Consider the following 27286-nt stretch of genomic DNA (forward strand, 5'->3'; position numbering starts at 1 on the left):
CTACTTAAAAATTGCTTCTATTGACTGGGTTCAAAATGAAAGCTATTTTAAATTCTGTAATTACAGATTCATTTTTGAAGTTTGGGTCGAGAGGAATTGTTTGATAATTGCTTTCAGAAAGATTCTTCTTTTCTTGGATGTTATTTCAACAAGAAAAGTTATCTGTATAACAGTTTTTTTGAAAAAAACACAATTGCTAGTTTTGTTTTTGTTTTTGGTGCTCTTCGGGGCTCATGTTTAAGTCCTAAATAATCTGTGGGAAATTTCATTCTTTTTGGAAATGTACGTAGCTGTATGGTAATAATATTCTGTTGCATGCATTTAGTCCATGAAAAAAGAATTATAATTTTCTTTTTGGTGAATCTCCCAGTATTTTCTATCAGGACTAGATATTAGGCTAAAAGTATACAAAAGTTACCAAATCATTTTTTTAAAATTTTTTTAAACGTTTATTCATTTGGAGAGAGACAAAGTGAGAGTGGGGGAGGGGCAGAGAGAGGGGGAGACAAAGATTCCGAAGCAGGCTCCAGGCTCTGGGCTGTCAGCACACAGCCCGATGTGGGGCTCAAAGCCACAAACCCTTAGATCACAAACTGAGCCAAAGTCATACACTTAACGGACTGAGCCATCCAGGCACCGCAAACCATTTTTTTTTTAAACAAAAGGATAACTAATCAGATGATTGCTATTTTTGAGCGATAGATAATGACATATGAGTACTTTTGAATTTTTGAAGTTTTTCCAGATTTATGAGATATAAGTAACATACATCTGTGTAACTGTAAGGTATACCTGTATTAATATGATACACTTTTATATTGTCAAATGATTACCACAATAGTGTTAATACTTCCATCACCTCACATAATTATCCTTTCTTGTTTGTGATGATCTACTCTTGTAGCAACTTTCAAATGATATGATACACTATTGTCCACTGTAATCACCATCCTGCACATTAAATCCCCAGAATTTATTAATCTTGTAACAGGTAGTTTGTACCCTTTGACCAATATCTACCCATTTCTCACAGCTTCCTAACCCTGGCAACACCAATCTGTTCTGTTTTCCGTGCAATTTTTTTTTAATTCCACATATAAGTCAGATCATACAGTATTTGTCTTCCTGTGTCTGACTTCTTTTCACTAAGCATAAAGCCCTCAAGTTTCACTCACGTTGTCACAAATGGCAGGATTTCCTTCTTGCTTGTGGCTGAAAATATTCCATTGTAAATATATACCATATTTTTTAATCCATGGATCCATTGATGGATGCTTAGGTTGTTTCTTGACTATTGTAAATAATGCTGCAATAAACAGAGGGCTGCAGCTATCTCTCCAAGGTAAGGATGTCATGTCTTTAAGATATATACCCAGAAATGGGATTATTGGCTCATATGGAGGTTCCATTTTTAGTGTGTTGAGGTGCCACCATACTGTTTTACATAGTGGCTGTCCCAATTTACAGTCCTACAGCAGTACAAGGAATTCCTTTCCTGTACATCCTTGCCAACGATATCTCTTGTCGTTTTGACAATAGCCATTTTAATAGGTCAAAGTGATATCTATATACTGCAGTTTTGATTTGCATTGCCCTGATGAATAGTGATATCGAGCACCTTCTTGTGTACCCTTGGCCATCTGAATATGTTCTGAGGAGAGACGTCTATGAAGGTGCCTTGCCCAGTTTTTAATTATATTTGTTTTTAGGTGTTCAGTTGTACGAATTCCTTACACATTTTAGATATTGACGTTTTTCATATTTGTAGCTTGTGAATGTTTTCATCCTTTCCATAGGTTGCCTTTCCGTCATGTTGCTTGTTTCATTTGCTGTGCGGAAACATTGTTGATTGCATTGGTTGTTTTGCTTTTATTGCTTGTACTTTGGATGTCCTATCCTAAATCATTCGTAAGAGCTATGCCAAGGAGCTTTTATCCTGTGTTTTCTTCTAGGAGTTTTATGATTTAAGATTTTATATGGAAGTCGTTATTTGTGTTTGGGGTAACTTTTGTGAGTGGTGTAAGGTAGAGGCACAGTTTTATTCTGTTGCATGTTCATATCCACTTTTCTCAGCATCATGTATTGAAGAGATTACCTTTTCTCTTTTGAGTTTTCTCGGGTCGCTTAACAAAGAGACTTTATGCATGGGTTTTTAGTTGACTTTATGCATGGGTTTATTTCTGGGTTCTTGATTCTGTTTCATTCATGTTTGTGTTTGTTTTTGTGCAACTTCATACGGTTTTTATTACCATAACTTTGTAATAGTTTGACACCAGCAAGTGTGATGCTTCCAGCTTTGTTCTTCTTTCTTAGGATTGCTTTGGCTATTTGGGGTCTTTTTTGTTCCTTACACATTTGAGGAATGCTTTTCCTATTTCTGTGAAAAAGGTCATTGGAATTTTGACAAGGATTGCATTGACTCTGTAGGTGGTTTCAGGTAATGCGGATATTTAATGATACTAATTTTTCTAATCCATAAACAACGGGGTATCTTCCCATTCGTTTGTGTCTCTGCTGTTTCTTTTACAATGTCTTGTAGTCTTTACTGTACCTATCTTTCAGAAAGTCCTTGATTAAATTCATTCCAAAGTATTTTGGTCTTTTTGATGTTTTGGGGAAGGGGATTTTTTCCTTATATTTCTTTTTTTTTTTTTAACGTTTATTTATTTTTGAGACAGAGAGAGACAGAGCATGAACGGGGGAGGGGCAGAGAGAGAGGGAGACACAGAATCGGAAGCAGGCTCCAGGCTCTGAGCCATCAGCCCAGAGCCCGACGCGGGGCTCGAACTCACGGTCCGTGAGATCGTGACCTGAGCTGAAGTCGGACACTCAACCGACTGAGCCACCCAGGCGCCCCTCCTTATATTTCTTTTTCAGCTATTTCATTGTTATTGTGTAGAAATGCAACTGATTTCTTGATGTTGATTTTGTAATTTTTTTTTACTAAATATAATCTATTGTCAAATTGGTTTCCATACAACACCCACTGCTCATCCCAACAGGTGCCCTTCTCAATGCCCATCACCCACTTTCCCCTCTCCCCCATCTCCTATCAACCCTTAGTTGATTCTCAGTGTTTACAAGTCTCTTATCGTTTGCCTCCCTCCCTCTCTGTAACTTTTTTCCCCCCGCTCCCCCCATGGTCTCCTGTTAAGTTTCTCAGGATCCAGATATAAGTGAAAACATATGGTATCTGTCTTTCTCTGCCTGACTTATTTCACTTCGCATAATACCCTCCAGTTCCATCCACGTTGTTGTAAATGGTCAGATTTCACTCTTTCTCATTGCCAAGTAGTAGTCCACTGTATATATAAACCACATCTTCTTTCTCCATTCGTCGGGTGAGGACATTTAGGCTCTTTCCATAATTTGGCGATTGTTGAAAGTGCTGCTGTAAACATTGGGGTACATGTGCTCCTATGCATCAGCACTCCTTATCCCTTGGGTAAATTCCCAGCAGTGCTATTGCTGGGTCATAGGGTAGTTCTATTTTTAATTATTTGAGGAACCTCCACATTGTTTTCTAGATTGCTGCACCAGTTTGCATTGCCACCAACAGTGCAAGAGGGTTCCTGTTTCTCCACATCTTCGCCAGCATCTATAGTCTCCTGATTTGTTCATTTTAGCCGCTCTGACCAGTGTGAGGTGGTATCTCAGTGTGGTTTTGATTTGTATTTCCCTGATGAGGAGTGACATTGAGCATCTTTCCATGTGTCTGTTGTCCATCTGGATGTCTTCTTTGGAAAAGTGTCTATTCATGTCTTCTGCCCATTTCTTCCCTGGATTATTTGTTTTGTGGGTGTGGAGTTTGGTGAGTTCTTTACAGATTCTGGACATTAGCCCTTCTTTTATCCGATATGTCATTTGCAAATATCTTCTCCCATTCTGTCGGTTGCCTTTTGGTTTTCTTGATTGATTCCTTTGCAGTGCAGAAGCTTTTTATCTTGACGAGGCCCCAATAGTTCATTTTTGCTTTTAATTCCCTTGCCTTTGGAGATGTGTCGAGTAAGAAATTGCTGCGGCGGAGGTCAAACAGGTTTTTTCCTGCTTTCTCCTCTAGGGTTTTGATGGTTTCCTGTCTCACATTCAGGTCCTTCATCCATTTTGAGTTTATTTGTGTGTATGGTGTAAGAAAGTGGTCTAGTTCCATTCTTCTGCATGTTGCTGTCCAGTTCTCCCAGGAGAAAGAGACTGTCTTTTTTTTTTTTCCATTGGATACTCTTTCCTGCTTTGTCAGTGCTTAGTTAGCCATACATTTGTGGGTCTACTTCTGGGGTCTCTATTCTATTCCATTGGTCTGTGTGTCTGTTTTTGTGCCAATACCATACTGTCTTGATGATCACAGCTTTGTAGTAGAGGCTAAAGAGACAGAGTGTGGACAGGGGAGGGGCAGAGAGAGAGAGAGGGAGAATCCAAAGCAGGCTCCAGGCTCTGAGCTGTCAGCACAGAGCCCAATAGAGGGCTTGAACCGCAAACCACGAGATCATGACCTTAGCCGAAGTCAGAAGCTTAACTGACTGAGCCACCCAGGCACCCCTGCATCTTTATGTTCATTTTATATCCTTCATCCTTTGAACAGCTTTTTGGTGGTATCTTCAGGATATTCTATATATAAGAACATATCATCTGCCAACAAAGACGGTTTTATGTCTTTTCTGATTTGGATGCCTTTCATTTCCTTTTCTTGCCTGACTGCTTTGGCTAGGACTTCCCATATCCTGTTGAATAGGAGTGGTCAAGTGGGCAACTTTGCCTTGTTCTTGAACTTAGAGTAAAAGCTTTCAGTTTTTTACCACTGCATATGATGTTGGCCATGGGCTTATCATATTGGACTTCACTATGTCCAGGTGTGATAATTCAGTACCCACTTTATTGAGAGTTTTTATCCTGAAAAGATGTTGAATTTTGTCAAATGCTTTTTCCTCACATGCTGGGATGATCATATGATTTTTTTTTTATCCTGTTAATGCGGTGTATCAAATGTATTTATTTGACTTGATTTCCAAAGGGTAATTTTGCTGAGTAAAGTATTCTTGATTGGTAGTCTTTTTTCTCTTAGCACTTTGAATATGTATAATCCCACTGCCTCCTGGTATGTAAGGTTTCTGCTGAGAAATTGCCAATACCCTTATGAGGGTTCACTTGTAGTCACATAGTCTTTCCTCACTCTTTTTCATTCTTTTTACTTTGTTCTCTGCTGACTGGATAATTTGATAGTTCCTGTCTTTAAATTCACATTTGTTTTTGTTTTTGCTTGATCCATTTCCTGTCAGTGATCACTCTTGCTTTTTTCATCTCCTTCATTATACACTTCAGCTCCAGGATTTTTGTTTAGTCAGTTTTTACTATTTCCAGCTCTTTGTTAAGCTTCTCATTTTATTCATAGAGTGTTTTTTCTGATTTTAGTGAGTTGGCTTTTTGTGTTTTTCTTGTAACTCACTGAGTTTCCTTAAAACTGCTGTTTTTGAATTCTCTTTTGAATAAATTACAGATCTCCATGTGTTTCTGATTGATTACTGGAAGATTATTGTGATCCTTTGATGGTATCATATTTCCTTGATATTTCATATTCTTTGCAATTTTGCATTGCTGTCTTTGCATTTGAAGTAGCGGTCACCTCCTCCAGTGTTTAATGACTACCTCTTCAGTGTGTCCAACCCTGATTTTTTGCTCCAGTGGTATGCTGGAAATTCTCTGCAGGACACCTGGTTTTCCAAATAGGCTCTCTCATCCCCGGGTGATTATCCTAGACAGTGTTTTCTAGGGAGGGACTCCCAGATGTAGCTGAGAGGGAGGGACTGGAGGCACTTTATGGGCTATTGCTAGGTCCACAGATTAGACTGTAGTATGTATGCCTGTTACCTGATGCACGGGTAGGCAAGACTTTTCCTCGGTCCCTTGGGATATGGTGCTAGATTCCCACAGCTCCTGCAAAGGTAGTTTTGCCCTTGGGTGGATAAGATGCCAGTTTGTTGTAGGTGGGGAGACACAACAAGGTACATCTTACTCAGCTATGATACTGATATCGCTCTGACATATGGGTATTTTAAAAGTAGTTTTGCCTCTAAGATATTTCCCTGATTTCTTCTTTCATGTTATATGGACCTCGTGCTATTTTAAAACTTTGTTGAAATGAAGCATTTTTATATTTAAAAGAAAAGCCGAAAATATAGCACAAATCTAGTTATTACTCCCCATGTCTGAGTCAGAATTTCTTTCCTGACTCTTACTACTTGGTTCCATGTATCTTATGCTTTTTTTCCAAGTTCCTAAAAGTATACTTTTCCTTTCAAGGCACCTAGATGCCATCTATGTAATCTTTGTGCTTACATTCTAATCTCTAAGAAAATGGTTTTCTCCCATTTCTTTTCCTGGTGACCTCTCCTGTTTATTTTCCCTCTTCAATAAAGCCTTTCTTGTCCTCACTTACAGCTTTTCACATGTCAATTCTTACAAATCACATTGTATTATAATTGTATACTTATCTGTGTTTGAAGCAACAGATGAGTATTTCCTTGTGTATGGTTGGTATTTCAGCACTGTTCTCTGAATTAATAAATTAAGTCAGATGGGTAAAATTCAGAACTTAATGAAAATTGTCTTTTTATTCTTTATCAGTAAAATTATTAGAAAACATTGGCTTTTTTATGGCTTTTTTTTTTTAAGGAGTGAACCTGGTTTACATATGAAGAAGTTAAATGAAGGTGAAAATGAAACAGGGACATCAAAAGGAGCTGTGATCACACCAGTGTTGAAGAAGGCCGATTCCCTAACTGGTGGTCCACTACAAAAGAATGATGGCAGCCATTTCAGTGTAAAGGATCAGCATGAAAGCAGGTAAAATCTATAAATTCTTTATGTGCCTGTGAAGGAATTTTAGCCGTGATTACCTTTTGTGGAAATACGATGCTGTAGTGTAGGTAGGTCCAAGCTAAAGCAAGAAATACTCAACATATCAAACACACTGCTTGAAAAGTTATGATGAGGGTAAGTGACTTTGTCAAGGAGCAGTTTCAGTAGTCACCATGGAAGCATGGAAGATGAGTAAGTGTAAACAACTCCTTAGAGCATTTTAATTGGGAAAGGTAATAGAGAAATGGATGATAACTGAAAAAGAATGTGAGTTGCAAAGGCATTGTCTTGCTCTTCTTATTTTAAGATGGGAGATTTTAGAGTATGTATGCTGTTGGAAATGATCAATAGAGATAGACATGGTTAGTTAATTTAATTTTGTTTGCGTTTCCAAACATTAGGAACTTTGTTGAGTGTATTACAGTATCTTTTAAAGATTATAGTAATTGTCTTTAGTACTCCTATTCATGTAATTTTGTGGAAGAAGTTGGTTTATTCAGAATTGGTTCCACAATGGGGTATTCTCCTATAATTGAATGTGCAGATTTAAAAATATATATATGCATGTATGCAGGTATATATATATATATATATATATATATATATATATATATATATACCTCTGTATGAATTCTATATGAATATATAAGTATATGTGTGTGTATATATATACACTCACACTTATAATAAATGTATGCAAACACTGAGGCCATTCTGAATAGAACTAATCCTTCCTTGATGATTTTAGATATTCAGTGCCTTTGATAGCATCACGAATAGCTATGATTTTGTTAGGGACTTGAAAGTATCTGGTTATATCAAGTTAATATTTATTTACGTTCTGGGGAAAGGGGAAGATTTTGTTTATTTACAATTGGAAAATAAACTAGTAACCCATCACAGATTATTCCTTTTGGACTGGAAAGCTCTAAATTACAAAAACCATGCTTCCTGTACCAGCAGTGTCATTGACACAGATTATATGTTCAATAAGTATGTGTTGAATGTGGGAATAAACAGTTGAATGAACGAATGAATGCCTGTTGATGAACTTCTCTAGAAGAAGCAAATCTGTAGTTTATTGAAAGTAGATTTCCAATATTGCCTAGGTATAAAGTCTCTTAAAAGAATGTGTAAGATTCAGAAATTGTTATGTACAGCTATAGCTAGAAATAGAATAATAATGTAGATTCATTTGCTATTATATTAGTTAGAAACACTTAAGTATTACTTTAACCACATGTTATCAAACACATGCTTTGAAGGCACATTCCTGGGTTTGAATTCAGGGTCTGTTCTTGGCCAGCGATTAGGGCCTCTTGGGCAAGTCACTTCGACTTTCTGTGCCTCATTTTCTTCCTGTGTAAAATACCTACTATACTAACCTACTTCATAAGATTGTTGTGGGGCTTCAAATGCCTTGAAGACATGTAAAGTGCTCATAGTAATGCCTAGAGAGTAGTTGCACAGTGAGTCTTCAACACGTTAATATCACGATTGTTCAAAAGGGGTCCTTTCATATAGGGACTTAACTTGCACTTTCCAAGTAGGTTTTAGTGCTAGTGAAAGCTTATTTTTAGTAAAAATGACAACAACAAAAACAATGGTATCATGCCTATCAAATAATGCAAGTAGCATTAGGATTTTCCTTTGCTTTTGTTAGTTTTTATCTAAATTTAGTACTTTGTTGTTCTCGCTTCAGCAGCACATGTATTACACCTGGATACGTCTAATCCTTTGTTAATATTAGTAGCAGTATATTTTCTATGCTGTTTAATGTTACTCTATTGTTTAATCCCCTTTGTAGAAAATTAGTTTCAAATGCAGAGATTTTATATCAGAAACAATAGATTTAAATATTCTTTGTATTTTAAGTATTTAAGATTTGCCTGAAAAGAGTTGTTGGGTTTTTTCAGACCTGCAAAGAAAATTTCTAAGAAAAAGAACAAGGTAAGAAAAATAGACAATGTAATTTTATTTTATTTATTTATTTTATTTTTATTTTATTATATTATTTTGATAAATATTTATTAGAGATATTGTTCAGTGGCCAAAAAAAAAATACTTTATGAAAGATGTAGTGAAAAAATAGAAAATCTTCCTTTGTTGTAGAGACATTTGCTGTGAAAAAGTTACTTAGAAATACTAGCTATTGATAACGGTATCTTTTTGATAAAAATCCGTTCTTTTAAAAAGTCTCTTTTAAATGTTTATTCACTTATTTTTAAAATGTATATTGAGAGAGAGCACGCACAAGTGGGGGAGGGGCAGGGGGAGAGGGGGAGAGAGAATCCCAAGCAGGCTCCATGCTGACATTGTGGAGGTCAACATGGGACTCAAACTCAGGAACCCTGAGGTCATGACCTGAGCCACAATGGAGTCAGATGCTCAACCGACTGAGCCACTCAGGTGCCCCTGTGTTTGCTTTTATAAAAAGATGGGTATTTATCGCTTCTCTACACCTTGTATATTTTATAAATATTTGGGGGACATTTTGAAATGGTATTCTTTATTTGTAGGTCAAAAAGCAAATTACTTCTATGGATGACCTTGTCGACTTCATTCAGTCATCTGAAACAGCCTCAGAGGATTGTGAGTTGCCTTACTCTAAGAATTTCATGTTGCTGATTGAACAACTTGGCATGGATTGTAAAGGTAGGAAGCCTTTTTACGTATATGGCTGTAGTAATATGTGCACACCTTGCCTAGTACTGCACCATAGAACACTGCTGTATTGTAGAGCTGTTCAACTCAGAAATATGCTTTATATTAAAATAAAAGGAGAACTATTGTATCCTCTCAGCCAAAGAGTCATCATTTCTACTGTACCTTTCTTAGTGAGAATGGCACATCTAACGTGTCTGTTAACTCTGCTTCTCTTCTGTGCCTTCACCCAGGTCAGGTCATTATTTTTCTCCTAGATGACTGAAATAACCTCAGGACCGTTTTCCCTGCCGTTCAACCTCCCAGGACCTTGGTCTGCACTGCAACCATAAATATTACATATTCAAAAAAATGTGTATTTCATCATGTTACCTCCTTGCTTAAAGCTTAGCTGTTACTTCTCATTGCTATTAGGTTAAAAGGCCACAGTCCTCTGGCTTCATCTTGTATTGTTTGACATCCTTCTTTCCATCTGTGTCTTATCCACTGTTTTAGACGTTTCTTCCTGTGAAAGAGCTTTTCGTTTCCAACAGCTTTAGTTAGGTAAACTGCACATATATGAAGTCATTTGATAGTTCTGACATATGTTTACACGTATGAAACGATAACCGCAATCCAGACAGTTAACATATTCATCACCCTTAAAAATCTCATGTCCCTTTATATTCCCTTATTATGAAGCTGCCAAATCGTTTTCTAAAGGAGTTGTACCGTTTTCCATTCCCACCAGCAGTCTGTGAGAGCACCAATTCCTGCATACATATTCATGAACACTTAGTATTGTCAGCTTTTTAAATCCTAGCCATTCAGATGGATATTTTATATATCATTATGGTTTGAATATACATTTTCCTAATAACTGACGATGTTGACCATATTTTCACATGCTTGCTTGCCATCTGTATATCTTCTTTGAATTGTCCAAATCGTTTTTTATTTTAAAAATTTGTTTGTTTTCTTACTTGTTGAGTTTTCAGAATTCTTTGTATATTCTAGACACAGTTCCTTCTTTTTTTTTAAAATTTTTTTTAATGTTTATTTATTTTTGAGACAGAGAGAGACAGAGCATGAACGGGGGAGGGTCAGAGAGAGGGAGACACAGAATCGGAAGCAGGCTCCAGGCTCTGAGCCATCAGCCCAGAGCCCGACGCGGGGCTCGAACTCACGGACCGCGAGATCGTGACCTGAGCTGAAGTCGGACGCTTAACCGACTGAGCCACCCAGGTGCCCCTAGACACAGTTCCTTCTTATTTTGTTTTCTTTTTGTTTTTTTTTTGTGGTTGTTTTTGTTTTTGTTTTCCACTGAGGCATTTTATTTGCACATACGTATTACATCCCTAGAAAAAGAATCCCAGGATTTCCCCTTCTGTGTGTTTTCATCTTGCTTCTTCATGGTCCATGACTGTAGCTGAGGTGGTCAGTATAATGAAACCAAACCGAGCAGATTATTCTGCCATTTTTCTAGATCTTTGCATTGTCCATCAGTTCTGGGGCCAGTCACTCCATGCTTGCTTAACCTGCCTGTGAGGTTCACAACAATTTTCCCAACTCTGTGATCATCAATGGTTTTAAATTCACCAGTGTAACCATGCTTCATCATCACAGTTAGAAAGTGGACAATGTCTTTGGAGCACGGCCTCGTAAGAACCTGGCGTCTGCTTCTCTTTTCAGTATTGTTATGCTTTGGGGAGCATCTGCCACGACATTCACATGCATCATGATGGTGGCACAGAAAGATGGTGGAAAGAGCTAGATACAGTTCCTTTATCACCTCTCTTTTTTTTTTTTGCAAGGTTTTTCTTCTCCCAGTCTGTGACTTTTCCTTCTCTCAACAGTGTTTTTGAAGAGCAGTTTTTCTTTTTGGTGAAGTCCAGTTTATGCATTCATTTGTTCTTGTATGACTGTTGCTTTTGGTTTTCATATCTAAGAAATCTTTGCCTAGCACAAGGTCACAAAGTTTTTCTCTCATGCTTTCTTTTAGAAGTGTTATAGTTTTAGGTCTCACATTTAGATCTATGACCCATTTTATATTCTTTTTTATGATATAAAGTATGGATACAAGTTCATTCTTTTGCATATGGATATCCAGTTGTTCCAGCACCATTTATTGAAAAGGCTGTGTTTTCTCCACTTTATGCCATTGCTCCCTGGTCATAATCAGTTGGCCATATATGTGTGGGTTTATTTATGGGCTCTATTCTGTCTCATTGATCTCTTCGGCCATCTTTGCACCAATATTATGCTGTTTTAATCACTGCCAGTCTATAAGAATTTTTGAAATCAGGTAGTGTTAGTCGTCCTGCTTGGTTCTTTTCAGTGTTCTTTTGCTACACTGGATCCTTTGCATTTCCACGTGAATTTTAGAATCAGTTTGTCAGTTTCTTAAAACAAACAAACAAACAAAACCCCAACTCTGGTGGTCTTCTGGAAATGAAGTTTAGATTATGTTGAATCTACAGATTTATTTGGGGAGAATTGACTTCTTGACAATATTGAATTTTTTAACCCCTGAACAGAGGATATATCTCTCCCTTGATATAGGTCTTTTAAAATTTTCTCAGTAATATTTTGTAGTTTTTAATGTATAGGTCTTTCTGTCTTTTATGATATTAACTGTGATTATTTTTTATTTTCAGTGCAGTTGTAAATAATATATCTTAAATTAAATTTTTTTTTGTAATGTTTACCCTTGAGAGAGAGACAGAGCATGAGTTGGGGAGGGGCAGAGAGAGAGGGATACAGAATCTGAAGCAGGCCCCAGGCTCCAAGCTGTCAGTACAGAGCCGACGTGGGGCTTGAACTCACCAACGGTGAGATCATGACCAGAGCCAGAGCCCAGCGCTTAACCAACTGAGGCACCCAGGTGCCCTGAAATTTTATTTTTGATTCTTTATAGCTAGTATATAGAAATACAGTTGATTTTTGTGTAATGATTCTGTATCTTCCAACCTTGATAAATTTATATGTATACATATATTTAATTTTAGAGAGAGTACATGAGTAGGGGAGAGGGACAGAGAGAGAGAGAGAGAGAGAGAGAGAGAGAGAGAGAATCTTAAGCAGTCTCCATGCTCAGTGCGAGCCTGACATAGGGCTCCATCCCATGACTCTGGGATCATAGCCTGAGCTGAAATCAAGAGACACTCAACCGACTGAGTCATCCATGTGCCGCTATAAATTCATTAATTCTAGTAGCATTTTTCTTAATTCTGTCAGATTTTCTACATAAGCAAAGTTCATTAAAATTCACTTTTAATTACTATTTTACTAACAATGGTAAATATTGTAGACTTGTAGCCAATACATTCTCTGTCGCAACTAAACAGCTTTGCCATTGTACTATAAGGGCAGTCAATAGATACTGCATACATTAATGGACATGGCTGTATTTTGATAAAATTTAATGTACCAAAACAAGTAACGTGGCCCACTGGTGGGAGTTTGCCAACTTCTATTTTGTGACCATGGCATTGCTATAGAGACACTTGCAGTTCATTTTCTATTTGGATGTCCTTTGTTGCTTTTTCTTGTTTGATTGCATTGGCTAGAACTGCTAGTATAGTGCTGAAGAGAAAAAGTCATTCAGTGCATGTCCTACTTGTCTTCTTCCTGATCTTCTAGGAAGTGCATTCAGTTTTTTACCATTACATGTAACGTTAGATGTAGAGTTATCATGACTTGTTTTGTTTTGTTTTGTTTTAAATCATATTGAAGTTCCCTTGTATTCCAGGATTGCTGAAAGTTTTTATCTGGAATGGGATGTTGAATTTTGACAAGGGACTTATTTTACCTATGGAGATGATCATATAATTTTCCTTTTTTAAAAGTTTGTTAATATGGTGAATAACACTAATTGGTTTTCGAATCTTAAACCAACTCTGCATTTCTTGGATAAACACCATTTGGTCATAACAAATTATCCCTTAGTGTATTGTTAGATTCCACCCCCCCCCCACATGGCTATAGTTTAATTAATTAATTAATTAATTATCATTTATTGTCGTTAGCTAACATGCAGTGTATATATTGTGCTCTTGGCTTTGGGAGTATATTCCCAAGATTCATTACTTACATACAACACCCAGTGCTCATCCCAACAAGTGCCCTCCTCAATGCCCATCACCCATTCTCCCCTTTCCCCCACCCCTCCATGAACCTTCAGTTTGTTCTCTACATTTAAGAGTTTCTCATGGTTTGCCTCCCTGTCTGAAATGATTTTTCCCTCTTCTGTTCCCCCATGTTCTTCTGTTACGTTTCTCAAAATCCACATATGAGTGAAAACAGGATATCTGTTTTTCTCTGACTGCCTTATTTCACTTCATATACTACCCTCCAATTCCATCCATGTTGTTGCAAATGGCACGGTTTCATTCTTTCTCACTGCCAAGTAATATCCATCGTATAGATAAACCATATCTTCTTTACCCATTCATCAGTTGATGGACATTTGGGCTCTTTCCATAATATGGCAATTGTTGATAGTGCTGCTATACACGTTGGGGTACATGTGCCCCTATGAATCAGCACTCCTGTATCCCTTGGATAAATGCCTAGTAGTGCAATTCCTGGGTTGTAGGGTAATTCTATTTTAATTTTTTGAGGAACCAACCTCCACACTGTTTTCCAGAGCAGCTGCACCAACCGTGCATTCCCACCGACAGTGCAAGAGAGTTCCCACTTCTGTACATCCTCACCAGCATCTGTTGTTTCCTGAGTTGTTAATTTTATCGACTCTGACCGGTGTGAGGTGGTATCTCACTGTGGTTTTGATTTGTATTTCCCTGATGATGAGTGACGTTGAACATCCTTTCATGTGCCTGTTGGCCATCTGGATGTCTTCTTTGGAAGACAAAGTGTCTTTGTCTTTGGAAAAGTGTCTCTTCATGTCTTCTGCCCATTCTTTCCCTGGATTATTTGTTTTTCAGGTGTTGAGTTTGGTAAATTCTTTATAGAGTATGGATACTAATCCTTTATGTCATTTGCAAATATCTTCTCCCGTTCCATTGGTGCCTTTTAATTTTGTGGATTGTTTCCTTTGCAGTGCAGAAGTTTTTACCTTGATGAGGTCCCAATAGTCCAATTTTGCTTTTATGTCCCTTGCCTTCAGAGATGTGTTGAGTAGAAGTTGCTGTGGCCAAGGTCAAAGAGGTTGTGGCCCGTGTTTTCCTCTAGGGTTTTGATGGTTTCCTCTCTCACATTGAGGTCTTTCATCCATTTTGAGTTTATGTATGGTGTAAGAAACTGGTCCAGTTTCATTCTTCTGCATGGTGCTGTCCAGTTCTCCCAGCACCATTTGCTAAAGAGGCTATCTTTTTTCCATTGAATACTCTTTCCTGCTTTGCCAAGGTTTAGTTGGCCATACATTTGTGGGTCCATTTCTGGATCCTCTATTCTATTCCATTCACCTTTGTGTCTCTTTTTGTGCCGATAGTATACTCTCTTGATGATTGCAGCTTTGTAGTAGAGGCTAAAGTCTGCGATTGTGACGCCTCCAGCTTTGGTTTTCTTTTTCAACATTACTTTGGCTATCTGGGATCTTTTGTGGTTCCATACAAATGTTAGGATTGTTTGTTCTAGCTCTGAGAAGAGTGCCAGTGCAATGTTGATTGGGATTGCATTGAATGTGTAGATTGCTTTGGGTCGTATCGACATTTTCATGATATTTCTTCTTCCAGTCCATGAGCATGGAATGTTTTTCCATTTCTTTGTGTCTTCTTCAATTTCTTTGATATTTTTTCTATAGTTTTCAGGATACAAATCTCTTATATCTTTGGTTAGGTTGATCCCTAGGTATTTTATGGTTCTTGGTGTAATTGTAAATGAGCTCAGTTTCTTGATTTCTCTTTCTGTGGCTTCATTATTGGTATATAGAAGTGCAATCAATTTTTGTGTGTTGATTTTTGTATCCTGTGACTTTGCTGAATTCATGTATCAGTTCGAGCAGCTTTTTGGTGGAGTCTTTCGGGTTTTCCATGTAGAGTATCATGTCATCTGTGAAAAGTGAAAGTTTAACTTCTTTGCCAATTTGGATGAGTTTTATTTCATTTTGTTGTGATTGCTGAGGCTAGGACTTCCAACACCATGGTAAACAACACTGGTGAGAGTGGACATCCCTTTCATGTTCCTTATCTCCGGTGTGTGTGTGTGGGGGGGCAGGAAGTTCTGTTTCTCCCCATTGAGGATGCTATTAGCAGCGAGCTTCTCATATATGGCATTTATGATGTTAAGGTATGTTCCTTCTATCCCAACTTTCTTGAAGGTTTTTCTTAACAAAGGATGCCGTAGTTTGTCAAATGTTTTTTTCTGCATTTATTGACGGGATCATATGGATGATCGTATCCTTTCTTCTGTTAATGTGATGTATCATTTTGATTGATTTGCGAATATTGAACCAGCCCTGTAGCCCAGGAATGAATCCCACTTGATCATGGTGAAGAATTCTTTCATACACTGCTGTATTGGATTTGCTAGTATCTTGTTAAGAATTTTGGCATCCATGTTCATCAGGAACATTGGCCTGGCATTCTCCTTTTTAGTGGGGTCTCTATCTGTTTTGGGAATCAAGGTAATGCTAGCTTTGTTAAAAAAAAAAAGCAGCTCTTAGATTCACTGATCTGTTCTACCCTTTTGTGTTTTGTGTTTTGTTTTTTGGGGGTTTTTTTGGATTCTATAGTGTTTATTTCTGCTCTAATCTTTATTATTTCTTCTATTGGCTGTAGGGTTTCTTTGCTCTTCTTCTTCTAGTTTCTTTAGGTGTGAGGTTCGATTTTGTATTTTGGATTGTTCTTATTTCTTGAGAAATGCCTGGATTGCAATGTGTTTTCCTTTTAGGGATGCCTTTGCTGCATCCCAAAGGGTTTGGACTGTCATGTTTTCATTTTCATTTGCCTCCATATTTTTTAAATTTCTCTTTTCATCGTCTGGTTGACCCATTCTTTCTCCAATAGGATGTTCTTTAACCTCCATGCGTTCAGAGGCTTTCCAAACTTTTTCTTTTGTTTGATTTCAAGTTTCATAGTGTTGTGATCTGAAAATATGCATGGTATGATCTCAGTTCTTTTATATTTATTGAGGGCTGTTTTGTGACCCACTGTGTGATCTGTTTTGGAGAATGTTCCACGTGTACTCGAGAAGAATGTGTATTCTGCTGCTGTTGGATGAAAAGTTCTGAATAGGTCTGTCAAATCCATCTGGTCCAGTGTATCATTCAAAACCTTTGTTTCTTTATTGATTTTCTGCCTAGATGATCTGTCCATTGTTGTAAGGGAGTATTAAAGTCACCTACAATTTCCATATGATTATCAAGAAGATTGCTTATGTTTGTGATTAATCGATTTATATATTTGTGGGGTCTCACGTTGGGGCCACCAACATTTACAATTGTTAGCTCTTCTTGATGGATAGATCCCTTAACTATGACATATTGCCCTTCTTCATCTCTTGTTAGAGTGTGTAGTTTGAAATCTCATCTAATTATGGCTACTCCAGCTTTCTTTTGACTTCCAGTAGCATAATACATGGTACTCCATCCCCTAACCTTCAATCTAATGGTGTCCTCATGTCTAAAATAAGTCTCTTGTAGACAGCATATAGATGGACTTTGTTGTTGTTGTTTTTAATCCATTCTGATATCCTGTGTGTTTTGATAGGGGCATTTAGTCCATTCACATTCAGAGTGATTATTTAAAGATATGGGTTTAGTGTCATTGTGTTGTCTGTAGGTTCCATGCTTGTGGTGATGTTTCTGGTCCTTTGTAGACTTGGCAACATTCCATTCACATTGTCTTCCTGAGGATCTCCTGCAGGGCTGGTTTAGTGGTCATGAGCCCTTTTAGTTTTTGTTTTTCTGGGAAAGCTTATCTCTCCTATTCTGAATGACAGCCTTGCTGGAGAAAGGATTCTTAGCTGCATATTTTCCTGTTCAGCACATGGACTTTCTCCTACCATCCCCTCCTGGCCTGCCAAGTTTCAGTGGACAGGTCTGTTACTACCCATATGTGTCTACCCTTGTAGGTTAAGGCCCGTTTGTCCCTTGCTGCTTTCAGAATTCTCTCTTTCTCTTTGTAACTTGCCAGTTTCACTATGATATGCTGTGGAGAAGACCTATTCCTGTTGAATCTGAAGGGAGTTGTCTGTGCCTGCTGGACACAGACCTATTCCTGTTGAATCTGAAGGGAGTTGTCTGCTTCCTTCTCCAGATTAAGGAAGTTGTCACCTATAATTTGTTCAGGTAAACCTTCTGCCCTTTTCTCTCTCTCTTATGCTGGAACGTTGATGATATCGATATTACTGCATTTCATTGAATCACTTAGTTTTCTAATACTCCCCTCATGGTCTAATATTTTCTTATCACCCTTTTTCTTGGCTTCATCATTTTCCATAATTTCATCTTCTATGTCACTTATTCTCCCCTCTGTTTCCTCCATCCTTGCTATTACTGCATCTAGTTTATTTTGCATCTTATTTACAATATTTCTTAATTGTGACTATTTCTTAGTTCCTTGATCCCTGCAGCAATAGATTCTATGCTGTCTTCTATGCTTTTTTGTAAGCTCAGCTGTTAATCTTACAACTATTATTCTAAATTCTTGAACCGATATATTTATTGTTTATATCTGTTTTGAGCAGTTCTTTAGCTGTCATTTCTTCCTGGAGTTTCTTTTGAGGAGAATTCTTCCATTTCATCAGTGTTCAGTATTTTATGTGTTTTCCTAGTTGTCATGTGTCCTGCACCTGAGAGCACTACTATTTTTTTTTTAATTTTTTTTAACGTTTATTTATTTTTGAGACAGAGAGAGACAGAGCATGAACGGGGGAGGGTCAGAGAGAGAGGGACACACAGAATCTGAAACAGGCTCCAGGCTCTGAGCTGTCAGCACAGAGCCCGACACGGGGCTCGAACTCACGGACCGCGAGATCATGACCTGAGCTGAAGTTGGACGCTTAACCGACTGAGCCACCCAGGCGCCCCTACTACTATTTTAAAAAGGGGTCATACACTGTCCAGGGCCTGGCCCTTCAACAGGTATTTTTGGAGTGTGTTTCATGCTCTCTGTTGTTGTGATTCTGGTTGCTTTATTTCCCTACTCCTATTGGTGGGTTGGCCATTCCACTAGGTGTGCTTAGATTTGTTCATAATGTAACCTTGGAAAAGAATTTAAAGAGTTGGGGAGGCGGTGATGGAAGATGTCTTATCCCATACAAAGGGAGAAATGACAGGGGCAAGGGAAAAGAGAAGAAGACAAAAAATTGACCAGGCAGAGAATCAGAGAAACTATACAACTTAATCTAAGGAGGGAAGAGAGAGAGAGAGAGAGACAGAGACAGAGAGAGAGAGAGAGAGAGGAAAATAAAGAAGAAGGAGATACAGAAGAGGTGCAGAAAAAATAGATTAAAAGTCTCCATGACCTGGCAAGTTGTCCCCCTGGGCCCCTGGAGATGTTTATGTCACTCTGTAGCCCGGATTCCTAGATTTCCACATCTTCTTGCCTCACTGCTGTTTGAGGGACTCGGTGATTTCACGTCCCCCTGCTTCTCTGTCATGTTGACTCACCCCCTCTTTAATGTGGTGTTAGATTTGATTTGTGGATGGTTTCTTCAGAAATTTTATTCCCATGCTTATGACAGAATTTTCTTTCTTATAGTATCTTTGTCTAGTTTTGGTTTCAGGTAATGCTAGCACTATAGAATGAGGGGAGAAATATTTCTCCTCTCCATTTTTTGGGGAGACTTTGTGTAGACTAGATGACATCTGTTCCTAAAATGTTGGTTGAATTTACCAGAGTAGCCACTTGGCCCTGGAATTGTTTTGTGTGGAAAGATCTTTAACTAAGACTTTAGTTTCTTTTATAGATATAGAGTTAGTTAGCTAATCTATTCTTTTTTTTTCCTTTATTTTATTTATTTTATTTCATTTCATTTCATTTTACTTTATTTTATTTTTAAGCAATCTTTACACGCAACATGGGGCTTGAACTCACAATCCAGAGATCAAGAGTCACATGCTCTACCAACTGAGCCAGCCAGGTACCCCTTATTCTTGATTGAGCTTGCTAATTTCTGTCTTCCACGGGATTTACCCACTGCATCTGAATTGTCAAATTAATTATATAAAGTTCATAATATTACTTTGTTATTTTTTTAGTATCTGTGAATGTCTAGTAATGGTATATTACTAATTTCTGATATATTGTTAATATTTCCTTTGTTTCTCTTCATTTCAGGATCAGTCTTGGTAGAAATTTATCCCTTTTTTTCACCTCCTGAAAGCATTTAGTTTCATCAATTATTCTCTATCATTTTTCTGCTTTCTTTCATGTGATTTTGACTTTGAGTTTTATTAGTTCCTTTTGTCTGCTTGGTTTGGCTTTAATTTGTTTTCTTGTTCTAGTTTCTAAAGGTGGAACCAACAGACCTCTCTTCTTCCTCATCTTCTTCTTCCTCTTCTTCCTCTCCTTCTTCCTCCTCTCCTTCTTCGTCCCCCTCCCATTCTCCTCCTCCTCCTCCTCCTCCTCCTCCTTCTTCTTGTTCTTCTTCTTCTTCTTCCTCTTCCTTCTTCTTCTTCCAGATGCTGTAGAAATCTATTGGAGTTATTTTACCAAAATTTTTCTCAATTGTGAAAAATTAAATTCAGTTCTTCAACCTTTAGAAAGAAAAAAGAAGAAAATCTTTTCACTAAAATACAGCAGAAAATCGGGTATCTGCTGGCCACATTGTGGCCATTTCACACAATTTTTAAGACAGGTAACTAAATACCAAGTTATTTCCTTTCAGGCCAGCCACAAAACTTTAAGGAATAGACCCTAGACGTGTCTGTACGTGACAGAGCAGGCTCCTGTTTGAGCCAGGCAGTTTTAGTATCATTTCCAGGGCTTAGCAATCTATGGCCCATGGACTGAATGTGGCTTGGCCTGTTTGGGTATGGCCCTGAGCTAAGAAAAGTTTTCAGACTTTTTAAAGGGTTGTAAACAAAGCAAAAACAAAGGACTATGTGACAAATGTACATGGTCTACAAAGCTTTAAATATTTACAGTTTGGCCTTTTACAGAAAAAGCTTGCAGACCCTTCATTTATACCAATGTTGTACAGAATTCAGACGGTGCGATTCCATTTCTGAGATAGTGTTCCTTTATTCTGACCCAGAATGTAGCAACATCCTACAAAGATGATCCTCTGATGTCATGTGTTAGAATTCCTTTTCTCTTTTTTCTTCATCTTCACATCATTAAAGTTCATCCTTCTCTCTCTTTCCATGAGTGTGGAGATTTTTCAGTTTTTCATATATTAAGGCAGCGATCGCTTTTGCATCTCTGGCATCTATTTGCTCTCCCCAAATGTTTCTCTTTGCTTTTTCGTAGGGATAACATTTAACAGTCAGATAGGCTCTGATGCCAGCTTTCTGGCATGCTTGAGCATAAGCCTGACAGTCGACTTTTCTAGCTTTCACTTTTCCTTTCATCATCCTAGCCAAGAGCTCAAACTCGAGAGCAAAATTTTGGCAAGGTCCACACCAAGGAGCATAGAATTCAATCCCCCAGTGATTTTTCCCTTGCATAACTTTTTCATCGAAAGTCTGAGGCATTAGATCTGTGGATGCTTGAGGTAGAAATCCTAGACCCCAAATCTCTCTTCTAACCATTGTAACTGTGATACTTAAAAGCTTTATTTGGTTTTGGGGGAAAAATCTTATCTCAGGGTATCCCTGAACATTTTCTTGGGCACAAAAAAGAACGATACTGTTGGCAGTCTATACTGCCCACAGTAACTGTCCAGTTAGTGTTCTGGGCCATTCTTTTCCATTCTGGCATTAGGCCTTGACATGGATGACACCACGGGGAGTAGAAGTCAACCATCCAGACTTCATCATGTTTTCTTTGTTTAACTAGTTCATTGGAAGTGGTGGGCATCAGGGAGATCACTGAAGGAGTCCTAAGATCCTCTATGAATTCCAAGATCTGTTGTTCAGCAGAGTGATGTCTTTCATACTCATGAACCTTGGATTGGTTCAATACCACTGTTGTTGGATCCGCCTGAATGCTTTATGTGTTACAGGGTCCCTCGTGAACCGTACAATCTAGTGTACCAAACGTAAGCTGACCACACAGATGCTTTGAGGCTTTTCGTAACTCTGGCAATAAAGCTCGACATGGTGGACAACATGGCACAAACAAATCAACAAGCCACGGTTCCTTGTCATCAGCAGGAAAATTTTGAGGTCCAGGCGTGGCAACATGAGAATTACCACTTTCTTTGGCAAAGGCCAGTATATCATATAGAATCTTCTTTCCGTGATGAATTTCATATTCTTTGGTTCCTTGTCCATTAAATACTGCTAGACATGGCTGAAATATAGAGCGATTACTACAGATGTCTGGTGCAGAGGCACAGTCAGCCTTGCCAACTTGAATATGTTCACTTTGGAGTAGAGTTTTGAGTTTCTTCAACTCAGGATCATTTGAATTTTCATGTTTTCCAAAACTAAACAATAAGAGCCACCAATGACGAGCCAATCGACCCATTAGTGTATTTGCCAAAAGCAGTTCAAAATCTGGAAGACTATGCACGATTTCCAAATATATTTCTCTAGCATCCAATGAATTAAGGAACAAAACCCTGCTTTTCTCTCTGTTATTTAATGTGGCGCCAGGAGGAAAATAGGCAGTAGTACTTGTCATAATACCAAACTTTTACAAAGTTTGCCCTGGGTGGTACAGTCCATCCATCCTACATTAACAACACTATGCAACATGCCCCTGACCCTGAGTCGTGTCTATGAAGTTAAACAATCTCCTCCTTTGCAACAAAAAATGATCAGCCGGCCAACGCCAGCAGCAAAAGCAGTTTCTATGGAGTGAACAAAATTTTCTGTCCATAATTCCGTCACTGTGCTTCTAACACGCTGCATGGCTAAACTCACCAAACTTTCCTTTGATCTGTCACCATGATATTTCACTGTGGCCGTTCCAGACCTGAAAAGGAAGAGGCTGGGAGATCCGTTGACTCCTTTCATTCGGCAAAGCATTCTATCATCACCACAGTTAACAGCACCAGTTCGAAGTAATCCATCTACTTCTTTCGCACAGTCTCTCCATGTGGGAGCGAATTCATGGCAGTGTGAACATCCTGGGGAGTAAAGTTCACAAACCACAGTTCTCCAGAATTAACAGCAGCATCCAGTTCTCTTCTATCCAGTGTTCTGCTTTCAGGATCATCGTCATAAATACCAAAATCATAACAACCATAATCCCAGCTTTCATACGGGCCATTTGCCGGATTATCTGCAAGTCCCTTTTCTCCATATTTGTCATACTTTTCCCACAGATCTTCATCTTTGAGTACCTCATATGCTCTATTTATTTTTGAAAAATCACTCTGTACTTTAGGGTTATTCATTTGTTTGTTTGGTTTATTTATTTATTTATTTATTTATTTATTATTTTTTTAATGTTCATTTACTTTTGAGAGAGGCAGAGACGGAATGCAAGTGGGTTGGGGCAGAGAGAGAGGGAGACACAGAATCCAAAGCAGGCCCCTGGCTCCAAGGCATCAGCACAGAGCCCGATGCGGGGCTCCAACCCACGACCTGTGAGATCATGACCCAAGCGAGCGGAAGGTGGACGCTCAACTGATTGAGCCACCCAGGCGCCCCGGGTTATTCGTGGTTTTTTTTTTTTTGTTTTTTTTTTTAATCAGGATGTAGCTTCAATGCCAATTTCATGAAAGCTTGTCTTATTTCTCTACTGCTTGCAGTGCTGGATACTCCAAGTAAACTGTAAAAATCCCGATCTGTCCCCACTAAAATGGCCGTATACACTATTAGGAAACAGAATGACCCTTTTCAGGTCCCGGATGTAGTCATTTTTGTTGAACCAGACTCCCATTCTTTCTCTTATACAAGTTCTGATGGAAGTGAACATTCAGATATACCAGATGAGAGAATATGCAGGTTTGAGAACTTGTGTTTACGTTACTCCAAGAGCGAATCAAGCATCATGAAATTTTCTCCCAAAGTGTCAATCTGTGTAGGGTCAGTAATCTGCACTTCCTCAGATCACAAAAGATATCAAAATACTCTGAGAAATCTAACTTTCTTAACATTCTGTTTCTCCTTTCTTCCTTTAATCCTAAATGTCGAAGTCTTCTCCTTACCTGCAAATGGTCTCTGGCTCATTTCTAACTCCTTGTCATGCAACCAGAACATACCTTTGTAAAGTATAGCGGTGGAGAGTAACAAATATTCAGACTAAAATAAACAACCCCAGGAAAACAGAGAACATCTTGTCCAATACCACCATGGGACAAGTGGTTCTCCTAGGGGTCCTTCGCAGCATGGACGTGGTGGACTTGATCTGGGCCAAGCCTCAGGGCCAGGTGGAAACTGCCGGTAAATGCAATAGGAAGGGTTCCTGGCTGCCATCAGCCCCGAATAGGATGTGAGGACAGGGGAAGGACGGGGACATCCCATGAAAGAGACTATTAAGTGCTGCTGGTTGTGCGAAGTGTCTGGCAGGACTAGGGTAAAAAGAGCCTGAGTAACCGAGTCTTAAGTGAGAGAAACTGTGGCAAGAAGCTGGGAAATGAGGCCGGCCGGAAGAAGGGTGATGATGTAGGTAATCAGAAAAAGATGGGGAGCTAGAACACAAAACCCATGGCAGGGGTGGAGAGGAAGGGAGGGGAGACAGGCTCACAGACATTGGGCTCTCCCTTCCAGAAGGGCCCATGCCTCTGCCACTGTCGCGGCCTCCGGCTCCAGCAGAGGGGGGGAGGGTGGCAGGGGCGGGGGGGGGGGGGAGGGTGGGTATGGGGGTGGGGGCGGCAGGGGCGGGGTGGGGGGGGTTGGCAGTGGCGGGGGTTGGCGCGGGTGGGGTGGTGGGGGGGCGGGGGGGGCATGGGGGGAGGGGGTGTGGCGGGGGCGGAGGCAAGCGGTGGCAAGGTCAGGGGTTGGTGCGGGCGGGGGGTGGGGGGTGGCGGGAGGGTCGGTGGGGGGGCAGCAGGGGCCTGGTGGCTGGGGGTGCGGGGGCAGGGTCGAGGGTTGGCGGGGGCGGGGGTCGGTGCGGGTGGGATGGCGGGGGTGGGGAGTGGCGTCGGGGGGCGTGGGTGTGGGGGGCGGGGGCTGGGGCAGCGGGGGGCGGGGTGGTCCAGCCCCTGCCCACCTCAGGGTAGGGTGGTCACCTCCTGCAGCTACTCCCCCACCTTCAATTCCGGGCAGGTGGCGCATCCCGCCCCCACCAGGCTGAAAGCCAGCTCTGTGGGCAGGTGAAGAAAGTTCTAGCTCTCCAACTGCCACAGGGGCAGGGTGGGGAGAGGCGCCTGGGAAGCAGCAGAGGAGCCACAAAGGCAGCAAGGAGCATTGCACTTCCCTCTTCTTTTTTAATGTATACATTCAGTGCCATCAGTCTTCATGTGAGTGCTACTAAAGCAGGACTCTACAAATTCTACTGTGGTTTCATTTTCATTCAGTTCAGAATCCTTTCTAGTTTTTTTCTCTTTTCATTACTTCTTTGACCCAGGGGATATTTCAATGTGTTCTGTAGTTCGCAAACAGTTGAGTATTTTCCAGAGATATTTTTGTTCTTGATTTCTGATTTGATTGCTTTGTGGTCAGGGTTAGGGTTAGGGTTACTTTTATGACTTCAGGCCTCTTGACTTCTTCCTTTTATTAAGATTTATTTTATGACCCAGAGTATAGTCTTTTTTGGTAAGTGTTCCATGGATCCTTGGAAAGAAGAGTGGTGGTCAAATCTACTGTGTCCTTGCTGATGTTGTGCCTATTGAAATATCAGACTATAATTGTGAATTTGCCTATTTCGCTTTTCAGTTCTATCAATTTTTGCTCCAGGTACTTTGAAGCTATTAACAGATCCATGAACATTTAAGATTGCTATTCATTGACCCTTTTATGATTATACAATGACCTGTTGTTTATTGCTGGTAATAATTTTTTGTTTTGAAACTGTTTTGTCTAGTATTCATATAGCCACACTAGCTCAGCCTTCTTTAGTCAAGTGTTAGTGTGCTATATCATATTTCTGTCTTTTGAACAAATTTCTGTCTTGACATTTTAAGTGCATTTTGTATAGGTAGCATATAGCTGAGTCTTCCTTTTTTATCCATTCTGACACTCTGCATCTTAGTTGAGGCTTTTAGACCGTTTTCATTTGCTGTGATTATTGATATAGTTGATTTGAATCTGTCATCATGCTGTTTGAATGTATTTGCATTTGTCCTATCTGCTCCTTGTTCCTGTTCTCTTCTTTTTCCGCTTTCTTTTAATCGAGTCATTTTTATGATTCAGTTTTATCCATTTATGATTTATTTATTTATTCACTTATTCACTTATTGATTTAGGCTTCCTAGCTAGAACTTTTCAGTTTTGCTATTGTGGTGGTTGGTTTAGGTTTTATAGTCTGTGGGTTAAACATCACAGTCTAGCTTCCATTAATGTTATACCACATCGTATATAGTTTAGGAAAATTACAATAGTTTACTTCCATTTCTTCTTTCCTAGACAGATCCTTCCTGGGTCTGTGGGATTATAGTTTTCATGAAGTTTAGGAAGATTTGAGCCATTTTTTTTTCCTGTCCCTTTCCCCTGCCTCTTTGGGCAATTGTGTATTTCCCCCTTGAAGTTTTCTCCCGGGTTTCCAATGTTAAACTTCAGTCTTTTGTTTTGTGATGTCTAAAATGTGTTTATTCCTGTCCATCGTATTGTTCATGTCTAACATAATTTACATCTCTGTAAGTGCTATTTGGTTTTTAAAAGAATATTTTCTATGCCTCTAGTTATCTTTTCATGCTTTGTTTGGAGATATAGTTAGGTTGCTTACAAACAGATGGATCCTTTAGTGTTGCTATTAGGAATTATTGGATGAATCCAGAGAGGTGATCAGCCTAAAGCAAATTATGAGTTTTTCTATCCTAGCTAATGTGAATAGATACTGTCCCTCGTGCTGTGGGAGCACCAGGCAGTGTTTCCTCTATATTTTCAGATTTTTTTCCCTTGATGACTTCCTTCCATGTATGCATTGGTTGTTACTCTGCTGAGTAGCCAAAGGGGACCCTCTGCAGATGTCCAGGGTTCTTTCTGTGTTCTGCTTTCTCCTCTCCTGGATGCTGACCTGTCATCTCTATGTGCCTTGAATTCACCAGACTCTCAGTTTCGTCACCTCGACTCAAGGAGTCTGGTGGAATCTATTTAAATTATTTATGTCTCCTGGGTCGTAGCCTGAAAACTCTCTCAAGGCAGTGAGCTTGGGCATGTGTTAGGCTAACGTGTTTTGTTTTCAGGGATCATTGTCCTTCATTGTCTGAAGTTCTGTGTCTTGAAAATCATGTTAAGATTCTAATTTGTCTGTTTTGTTTTTGCCTGCTTCAGGTAGGAAGATCAATCAGTACGTGTTACTCCATGTTGGCCAGAAGCAGGTTACAGTGGAACTTCGGCACATGCTCTAGACTGTCGAGAGTGCTTGTCTTCCTCCTTTGCTTAATTGACTCCTTCTCATCCTTCATTCCTCAGTATAGTTACCTCTTCCTCAGGGAAATCTATCTTTCTTGGGCCCAATCTGGATCAAGTTATGATCACAGAACTCTGTTTCCTAATAGGAACTATCTGAATTTAGACTTATCATTTGAGTTGTCTTTCTCCTTCACTAAACTTTAAGCTAATCGAGAACCAGGGGTCTTCTCTAGTGTATCTGTAGAGCTGAGTATAATGTCTTCCATGAAGGTATATATTTATTCAATCTGTGAATGAGTGAATTGAAGATGCACA

The 27286-nt window shown here is 39.2% G+C and overlaps 1 protein-coding gene and 2 pseudogenes across 1 annotated transcript in view; 1 reads left to right on the top strand and 2 right to left on the bottom strand.

Moving 5' to 3' along the window:
* The window catches only part of ANKRD30B (ankyrin repeat domain 30B), a 104655-nt gene that overhangs the window by 45875 nt on the left and 31494 nt on the right, over window positions 1–27286 (top strand). The window contains exons 10-12 of the mRNA XM_053902906.1: window positions 6667–6837; window positions 8769–8802; window positions 9372–9507. Coding sequence (XP_053758881.1) covers window positions 6667–6837; window positions 8769–8802; window positions 9372–9507 — 341 coding nt within the window. The remainder of the gene's footprint in view (window positions 1–6666; window positions 6838–8768; window positions 8803–9371; window positions 9508–27286) is intronic.
* Window positions 10854–12227, bottom strand: LOC109261067 (40S ribosomal protein S15a-like; annotated as a pseudogene).
* LOC109261066 (dnaJ homolog subfamily C member 10-like) lies at window positions 20713–23396 on the bottom strand (annotated as a pseudogene).

Source organism: Panthera pardus, unplaced genomic scaffold (genome assembly GCF_024362965.1).
Source record: "Panthera pardus isolate Hobbes unplaced genomic scaffold, ASM2436296v1 HiC_scaffold_15, whole genome shotgun sequence".
In the NCBI taxonomy this organism is placed as follows: domain Eukaryota; kingdom Metazoa; phylum Chordata; class Mammalia; order Carnivora; family Felidae; genus Panthera; species Panthera pardus.